At 36.0% G+C, this 10,383-nt stretch overlaps 1 protein-coding gene across 1 annotated transcript; it reads right to left on the bottom strand.

The window, feature by feature from the left end:
* Positions 1-7,497: 7,497 nt before the first annotated feature.
* Positions 7,498-9,533, bottom strand: LOC108719087 (P2X purinoceptor 7-like). The gene is made up of 3 exons (XM_041572856.1): positions 9,306-9,533; positions 7,899-8,260; positions 7,498-7,813 (listed from the first exon to the last, which is right to left on the bottom strand). Exons 1-3 carry the CDS (start codon positions 9,366-9,368, stop codon positions 7,621-7,623), a joined length of 618 nt encoding a protein of 205 aa, XP_041428790.1. The 5' UTR covers positions 9,369-9,533; the 3' UTR covers positions 7,498-7,620.
* Between the last annotated feature and the right edge of the window lie 850 nt (positions 9,534-10,383).

Consider the following 10,383-nt stretch of genomic DNA (forward strand, 5'->3'; position numbering starts at 1 on the left):
CCCTTTAGCAGTATGTCCGATCATCCAACCCTTGTTCATGAATAGTGTAGTTAAATATCTTATTTTTTCATGTATATTACTTTAATTTATGTAATTTCTTTTTAAATAAATGTTTATGTCGTTATTGTAGATGTATTGCCTTTTTATCATTATCACTAGTACTAATGTTATTTTATTATTAAAATCTTTTATCATAGAATGCCCAAGTGTTTGGTGAAAAATTGTCCTCATAAGACAGGAAATAAAACAGTATACCCTAACGTGGTATTACATGTCTTTCCAAGACACTTGGAGAGGATAAAAACATGGTTACGTTATACTGGCCAGAGTTTCGAAGACTTTGATGGATTTGCTCAAAAAATCTTCAGTCACCAACACATTGACAATTATCGGATATGTTCTGAACATTTTTCAGAAAATTCATATTATTTCAAAGGAAATAGAAAATTACTTTGTGACGATGCAATACCTACTGTCCTTTTAGACAATACTTTGAAGGTTTCTGAATCCTGGATGACAAAACGACCGATAAAGGTATTTATAAAGGAAGTTCAACCCTCAACGTCAACATCATCATCACAACCCTGTCAATGTAATTGTCATCATAATAAGATTTCAACATCTAACCAAGAAACACAAACGGATCCCACAATATTCAATACCAGCCAGGAAACCCAGATTCCAGAAGTTCATGCATTTGATTATGCAGATGCTTGGACAGTCCATAAGGATCACTCTTATGCCGGTCAATTTACAATACCTGATGTCGATCACTCAACTCCCCATAAAGGCAAAGCTAGAAAGGCACTTAATCTTGCAATAACACCAATACCTTTGATCAGAAAGCCTGTACCTATGGAAGACAGTGATGACGAATTATTACCAATTGTTACTGCTAAAGAAGAACGAGATGAAGAGATTCGTACTAGTTCCATTCATCGATCCTATAGAGATGACTTGCAGACTACATTTGATAACTCAGCTGTTTTAACTGCTGAAAATATTTCACAAGATGCAAGTTATTTTCCAGATACTACCCCATCAGAAACATCTTTTTTGATCCAACCCGAGGAGACCAGTGCTCATCAATCTATGTCCTTTGAGGAAAAGATGGTCGATGAGAAGAAATTTATAGTTTTTGAAAGTTGCCTTGACAATCTAATTCGCATGATAACCTGCCAGTCTTCCTTGCGTTGCACAGCAAGAATAGAACATATAACGAAGAGATTTGAAGGCACATTGGTAAAAATTCATGGTGTATGCTTTGAAGGACACAACTTTCCTTTATGGCAAAGTCAACCGATGGTAAAAAATATTGCGGCTGGAAATCTGCTGTTGGCTTCATCAATAGTTCTAAGCGGCTCTAGTTTCCAAAAGGTGCATGACCTATGTAATATTTTGGGGTTAGTGCATTTCTCAGAATGCACATTTTACCGTTACCAACGTCGCTTTGTTTTCCCTGTTATCGATTTACATTGGATGAACGAGAAGAGCAAAGTGAAAGAAAAAATTTCTGGGAAGGCCCTCTGTGTTGGAGGAGATGGGCAATCTGATAGCCCAGGATACAGTGCAAAGTACTGTGTCTATACACTAATTGATTTAACATCAAAAAATGTTATTGATTTTGAAGTTGTCCAAGTGACCCAGTGTTCATCATCTCAGGCTATGGAAAAATTGGCTTTCGAGACCTGCTTTAATAGAGTTTTGAGTGAAAAATTCGAGGTGCATATCCTTGCCACAGATCGTCATCCAAGCATACGAAAAGTAATGCAAGACAAATACAACAAAATAAACCATCAGTTTGATGTGTGGCATTACGCAAAGTCATTACGGGAAAAAATTGCAGCTGCTAGTAAAAAGTGAGCCTGTGGGGATTTGAAATTGTGGCACAACCCCATTATAAATCACTTCTGGTGGAGTTGCAGGCGCAGCAAAGGCAATGAGGAGGATCTTAAAGAGAAATGGCAATCCGTACTGTATCATGTGCAAAACAAACATAATTGGAGGAAAGGGAAAAAATATCACAAATGTGTTCATGCACCTCTTTCAAAAGAAGAGATAAAAAACACCAATTGGCTTGATAAATTATCTCCAGCATATGCCAATTTGCAAGAGATTGTAATAAACGACCAGATTGACAAAGATCTAAAATACCTGACATATTTTTGTCACACAGGTATTCTTGAAAATTACAACAGTATGTCGCTGAAATTCCGATCTAAAAGAATACACTTTGGAATTGATTCCATGGAGGCGAGAACCAAACTTGCTGCTCTCACCCACAACTTCAATGTTGGTAGACAGCAGGCTGTAGTGACAGTTCAGACGGATAAACCAGAAGCATTGGTTAAAAAACGAACCAAAATGGAGTTCCGAAAATGTAACAAAAGATGGACTGTTCGAAATGTGTACGAAACAATGTCCATTGAACATTTCTCTGCAATTTCCACGGACATTATTAGAATGGCTCAAGGCAAACTTTCTACTGCATGGATTTCTAGGGCTCAAACAGTTCCAGTAAACATAGCATCTGTTCCGAGACCCGACAAACAAGAGAAAGTTCGAGAACATTCGAGTATCAGTGAAGTACCTAATATGTGAAAAAGGTAAATTATTTATAAATTCTAATGTTAATTAAAAATAAATTTTGAAAAATTAGATATTATATTACGTTTTATTTTTCAGGGATCGAATCGAGAAATGAAAGATAAGAGTCGGCTTCATGGCCCTACAACATCAGCAAAGACAATGATTGATGCCATTACTTGTTTGTCTTATAATACATGTTTTTGTCATAGAAAATGTTTTATTGAGTCACTAATGTTTATTCAAATTATACTACTGTTTTCAGAACTCTATATTTATTATTTGCAATTAGTATATTAAAAATATATATAGTTTTAATGAAAATAAAATCTTTCAATGATCATTTGTGATATTTATTAATACAAAATACAAAACTTTTATAAATTTCATTATTAATGATAATAGGGTGGATATTCATCTCTGGTTCTTAGGTTTTAGGGGCCTAACTGTCTGGCATGTAATGTGAGTAGGTCGTACACAATTGTCAGTAAAAAAAATTATTGCTTTTATTGACTTCAAGCTTATAATAATAATAATGTTCAAGGCATTTTAGTATTACAAATAGAAGTGGAATTTTTAATTTTGTATTTCTAGATTTTCTATTCCCCGTGCAGCTTAAAAATAGAATAAACCTGTTGTGTGCACTACCCCATATCTAGCCAGTCCTCTCTCAGTTGCTGCCTCTTCCATCTCTTTTTCTGTCTCCTTCCCTATCACCTTTCTCCCTATACTTTCAAACTTGTGTACTTAGACATAAAGACAAACAGACAAAGACAGACAATTTTATATGTAGATGATGCTTTCAGAAATGTGCTGTGAATATCTAAAGTGACAATGTGTCTGTCTAAGGGTAATTTCGCACGGTCATATTCTTGGGGAATTAGTCATCTGGCGTCTAATCACCTCCGGGCCGACAATCTTCCCGAACTGCCTTCCTGCTGCCTTCCACCTGGCATAATGAGGGAAATACTGCGACTATGCACTCGCGGTGATTCAATTTCAGAAATCAGCTGAATTTGCCTCAGGAGGAAACTGCTGGTGACTTCAGAAATTGAAATGCCGCGAGTGCAGAGCCGCAGTATTTTTCTCATTATAGCAGGGGCCATTATAGCAGGCAGAAGGCAGCGGTAAGGCAGTTTGGGGAGATTGACGCCGCGGAGGAGAAGCGATCAGACGCCAGGCGACTAATTCCCCAAGAATCTGACCGTGCGAAATTACCCTTACAAAGAGAGTATCTAGCAGCTTATTGTTGTTTGTAATGATCATTACCTTCACAAATCTGTCTAATGTTTTTGTTATGAAAAATAAAAATCTAAGCTACACTTTTAAAAGCTTTTTATTCTTGATAGAAACATTTTTTTGAAAAGAAATCTCTATCATCCAGAATATGGTAGTAAGAAGTGATAGATCTCCAAATCATCTATGGTTTATATTAACTCTGCTCAAACAAAAAATGCTAAAAAATTAACAAGTTGGAGTTATTTTTATATATATAGACTTGGGGTTCCCTCCTGCGTTTATGAGGGTGTGACACATTAATATTGGGAATCTTTTGGGTGAATACATTGCAATGATTACTGGGTATGATTGGGTTAATTGGTACACATAATATGACACATTTGTCTTTAAGCACACTACACTGTTTTGTCCGTTAACATCAGTATAAGTAGGATTATACTTTAATGGGGGTGTTCAGATAGTCGAAAGGGAGAGACTTACCTATGATGCTGCCATACCGGATAACAGGTTCAAGTTACATAGCAGTGAGGCACATAAGTGGTTTTACTATAAGTATTATTTTTATACACCAGTGGGTCCCTATTATTTCATTATTTCCTAGGGGTACAAATGAGTGGTAGTTTTTATACTGAACATATAGGATGGATAGAGCTTCAGAGCAGGCCTGTCAACTGTGCTCATTTTTTTGTGGAAAAATTTTTTGTAACATTATTTAACATTGCAACAAATGTAGTGATAAGTGACAGCAAAAGTAGTATATTGAAATAATGTTACATTACATGATTATTTTAACAGTTGAAGTAATATATTTTCTTAACATAGAGATTATTAACAAAATGCTTTTAATATATTTATCGAGATGTTAGTGGTGATATTTAAATTGGCAGTGATGTTCTGGTGATGTAATCAATACGTCTGTTTCCAATTGTCTAGATTCCCGCCAATACTTGTATTTAAGGCATTCTCACAAACGATTAGATACTTTGAGAAAGGCCTCGGAGGAGGCCGAAACGTCAGACTCGCATGTTTTAATAAAACTTCTTTATCAGTATCTAAGACCTGAGAGTGCGGATCCTTCTCTTGCTTGGTATATATCTATATTTTGATACTGCACCCAGGCGATTTAAACCTCTTATCGAGAGTGCTGGCTACCTCGTGGACTGTTCATTAACAAATTGTTTAGCCGTGCACCCGTGTTTCTTTTGATATAACAAATTATGTAATTACAGAATGCTCTCTTCAAGATTGGCGCTGAAAACTATTTGCAAGCTGACGTGTCGATACATCCCCCAGAGGCCTGTAATGGTCTGGAGTGGAGACTACCAATCCATCAGAATGATCACCGATGTGTGTGCGTTTGGTTTGGTGTCCATCTTTATGCTACCCTCATGGAATAAGAGGTGACGGATGGAGTGGCCCTATCATTATCCACGAAGGTACATTTTATTTAAAAGGACTAAAACACAAATGTATGGGTGCCCGCTATGCCCTTAAACCGGTGCAGCAACCTCTCGGCGACCAGCTATGAGAAAATTTATTTGTATTAATTGATGCAGTAATCTCTCGACGACCAGCTATGAGAAACTTAACTGAAGGCTTTTTCCTACAATATACCTGCTGATATCAGCCCAGTCTGTATACTTCTTATATGATTGCTTTGAACACCTGGATGGCTCGTGAAGGGCGCACCTGTTAACATCACCTGGGTCTGGATGCGTTGTGTGCTACACAACCTCGGCGGCTGTTTGATTCATATGGTGTGCATATTCATCTTTATACCATTGCCTCTTTTATCTGGATGGTCTGGGTAAGATCAATTCACCTCCTTGTTACATCAGATTGCATTGGGCGTAAGTGGACACCGTTCCACGCTGGAGGCTACCGCGTCGATACAGTGTTTACCTGTATGCTACACAGCTTGTTCGCTGGTGGGTCGCTTTCTGATTGTTTCGCTGCCCGGCTCGTGCAAGCCATGGGTATATGAGTATGTCATTACCCACTGCTCCGCGGACTGACTGTACAGTTAATGCATGGATATGGGTGATAATATACCCCGCGGACTAGATGTGCAGGTAATGCATTGATAGGGGTGACAATATATCGGTATACACCTCCCAGCAACACCGATTATCGATTTAAACAGATAATGTATTGCTACAACCACTGGAGATGCGGATTGGAACTATGTACTGTGCGTGATACGGGGACTTGGTCACACTTTATGCAACTTGAATAATTTTTTTCTTGCATATATATAATTTTTCTGTATATTTTTTTCTATATATCATTGGTTTTGTGGTTTTGGGATTATTTAGACTACAGGGTTGGTCCTTAAATGGCTATGGGAACACTGGTTGAATATTTGAATTACGCTAATATGTCAATTTGAATCACCCTAATATGTCATCCATAGACATCCACTAAGGGTTAAAGTATGTGAATTGGTGACTTGGGGTTCCCTCCTGCGTTTATGAGGGTGTGACACATTAATATTGGGAATCTTTTGGGTGAATACATTGCAATGATTACTGGGTATGATTGGGTTAAATGGTACACATAATATGACACATTTGTCTTTAAGCACACTACACTGTTTTGTCCGTTAACATCAGTATAAGTAGGATTATACTTTAATGGGGGTGTTCAGATAGTCGAAAGGGAGAGACTTACCTATGATGCTGCCATACCGGATAACAGGTTCAAGTTACATAGCAGTGAGGCACATAAGTGGTTTTACTATAAGTATTATTTTTATACACCAGTGGGTCCCTATTATTTCATTATTTCCTAGGGGTACAAATGAGTGGTAGTTTTTATACTGAACATATAGGATGGATAGAGCTTCAGAGCAGGCCTGTCAACTGTGCTCATTTTTTTGTGGAAAAATTTTTTGTAACATTATTTAACATTGCAACAAATGTAGTGATAAGTGACAGCAAAAGTAGTATATTGAAATAATGTTACATTACATGATTATTTTAACAGTTGAAGTAATATATTTTCTTAACATAGAGATTATTAACAAAATGCTTTTAATATATTTATCGAGATGTTAGTGGTGATATTTAAATTGGCAGTGATGTTCTGGTGATGTAATCAATACGTCTGTTTCCAATTGTCTAGATTCCCGCCAATACTTGTATTTAAGGCATTCTCACAAACGATTAGATACTTTGAGAAAGGCCTCGGAGGAGGCCGAAACGTCAGACTCGCATGTTTTAATAAAACTTCTTTATCAGTATCTAAGACCTGAGAGTGCGGATCCTTCTCTTGCTTGGTATATATATATATATATATATATATATATATATATATATATATGTGTTACTTAAGAATTTTTAGTTTTCATAACAAAAGACAGACACAAAATAAACTGTAATTTACCCCCATTACCCCTATGTTAAAAACCAAATCCTCCTGTGTGTGCTCCTACACAGCGCAGTGAAGGTCAGTACAAATACCTGAAATAAGGCAACTACAGACCGACCTAATTTACACTCTATGTCTAAATATACTTTGTATGAACAATGGAGCAGGGGCAGGGAAAAATACACTAAATGAGTGCAGCTTAGAGTAAGCCTTCAACCACTGTATTTTTGTGTAGCCTAAATTACTATAAATTGCTGTTATACTTAATATCTAATTAAAAATTTAAGTGTACCCACTAATTAAAATACAATATCAGATTTAAATATGCTTTATTGCATTAAACAACATAATGAGAAGATAATAACATTGGCATTTTTAATGCTCAGCAATGTAGTAAGTAAAGGTAAAACATTTTTCAATTCTGTCCTATAAATCAAAAGCCATATCCATGGCACAATAATCCCTAACTTTTATGAAACCCACATATTTTTCTTTAGGGTCGGGAAAAGCTTCACGAACAGCAGCAACAGCACATGATGGTATAGCAATGTGTACTCCTATTCCTAGAAAACCGTGTATCCATGAAGTGAAGCTTCTGTATGCAGTCCTCCGCAGATTTCTAAATGCAACAAGATAAAATGTATTAATTAAATATATTGTACATCGATTACAATTATTTTAAAACATTTTTAAACAGTTATTACCTATGGTATACACGTATATCCTCTGCAATCGGTTGGTTGGTAAGCATAAGGTAATGTATATCAGCTATTCTTTGGTCTATGCACATGGTGTGAAACAGCTGATTGTAAGTAATACATGCACAATCTTCAGGAATTTCAAGAGCAACTGAGGGTATCTCTTGACAGCAAACACACTCCTCACTTGTATACATAACTAAACAATGTCCACATTTACACCATCTATTATTTCCTAAACGAGGATCAGGAATTAGTTGCTGTGCATTGTCCTCTGAAGAACTTTTCCTTTGTGGGTTGTCAGGAAAACAGGTATCCTCATCGGAGTCTGGGTAGTTTGACTGCAGCTCTTGTAACAGATTCTGTCTCTGTAAAAAAAAAAAAAAAAAAAAAATTTTTAAAGTAGACCATCACCCAGACATAAAAATCTGTATAATAAAAGTCCTTTTTAAATTAAATATGAAATCCAATTTCTTTTTTTTATTAAAGCAGTCATAGCTGTTGTAAACTCATTTAAAAGTATCAGCTGTCAATCAAATATTGCCTACCCCACCTCTATGCCTAGGCATAGAGGCGGGGCAAACAATTACTTTCACTTTCCATTCAGCACTTCCTAGATGTCACTGCTCTCCCTGCATTCCCCCAGCTCTCTTAACGATTTAATTGTGTAACCAGTGCATGGGGATGGACATTGGGTCCCTGTCCCCTGGTGCACAAACAAGATTCTGAGATGATACAAGGCTTGTCTTAATAATAGTGTCCACAAAATGGCTCCTTCCTGGTTGCTATAATTATGAGTTCCCAGACTGATGGAAACAATATTCAAATAATTTATACAGTGTAATTAAAGTTCATTTTGCTTGACTAACATGATAAAATAGGATTTGGAATAATTTTATTTGTATGATGGGTCCCCTTTAACATAGCATGTAGGATTTATAGAAATATAAAATGTATGCCATATGAAAATAGATGCTGGGTTTGACAATAGAAACCGCAATTCATTTAGCAGTAATGATCTGTGCCATAAAAAGATGCCCCAGTAGCTCCCCATCTTCTTTTCTGCTGATTCACTGATTCACATGCTCTGCTCTGTGCTGCTGTCACTAACTGAGTTTAGGGAACCACTCACAATATACAGTTCACATAGAATAGAAATGTCACAATATATAAGGCTGATTAGTAATTAATTCACATAATTACTACATGCCAGACAAACCTAAGAATCTGACAGATAAATTTCAGCGACCCCTAAGCTCAGCTTCTCTATAGCTGCTCAGAGCCCACTGAGCATGTGAGTGTCCGAGACTATTTCCTAGATCGTGACGACCTGACTAAAAAAAAGTGTGTACATAACACGCACAAAGAGAAGAACAAGGGCGCATAGAATTTGAAGTCAAACTGGTGACAAACCCTTAAGATGTAATTCTCATCTATCGGTAGGCCAGTAGAGGTAGATGGCACTGCTTGATCCATTTCAAATTCCCTTCAAAGAAAAATCAAAACATTGTTAAAATTAAATTTGATTAGCACAAAGTAGTTGTATAGTTAAATAAATTTTTAATTTTGAAACATTTTTTTAAATTTAATTATTGTTTTATTTACCAGCTTTCAAGATTATACCTCCCACCTGTCTTTTTTAGCGAGGGTCAGTCCCTCTTTTGACAGCTCAACCTGTAGTACCTTTTTTGTATTGTAAAGTCCATATTTATCTGCACTGAACAACCAAAAAAGATCCAATGTTTCTAACTTAATTAGCTCTTGGAAGAGATCCCAGATTAGATACATTTGCCACATTTTTAGATAAGAAAATAAGTTAGAATCACAGCTTAAAGGGAAATTCACCCTCATTAGTAAAACTGTAATAAAACCTAAACACTACAGAAATATGTTGAAACTGTCTTAACTTTTTTAAAATTGACATGGTAATCAGGGGTTGTGACTGCATAAAGGGGCGTCGTCACAACAATTCGCCTCACTCTTTTTATCCCTCTTTCCGTTTCAAGAATGCTAGGAGGTATCATCAAGATTACTATTTCAGTAATCTGGTAGATATGATTGAAATTGCCCAAGCAAGCGTGCACTGAATTAAATCTGAGAGTAGAAAAAGAACAGAGCATTTGATCTTTTAGGTTTTGAAAGCTGCAAAGAGTCACCAGTAGAAGGCAAATAATTCCCAAAATATAAAAAACACATTTATGATTTATTGAAAAGTTTATTATAGTTATCCATTATAAAACATAGTACAATACTAACGTGAAAGTAAAACACCTAAATAAGAATTTGTGTAGTATGGGTAGATGAAAGTGAGGCTTTTCATAATGGATAAATACTATAATAAACAAAGCATAGGAATAAATAGCTTTATGTTTGAAAAACCAGAAATGTCAAATTTAATCAGCTCTTTATTGTATTGTAGCCCAAAATTATTATGCCCACAATGGCTAACTTGCCTTCTCTAACAATAAAATATAAAATTAAATTTCTTAGA

The sequence above is a fragment of the Xenopus laevis genome, chromosome 8L (assembly GCF_017654675.1).
Source record: "Xenopus laevis strain J_2021 chromosome 8L, Xenopus_laevis_v10.1, whole genome shotgun sequence".
NCBI classification, from domain to species: Eukaryota; Metazoa; Chordata; class Amphibia; order Anura; family Pipidae; genus Xenopus; species Xenopus laevis.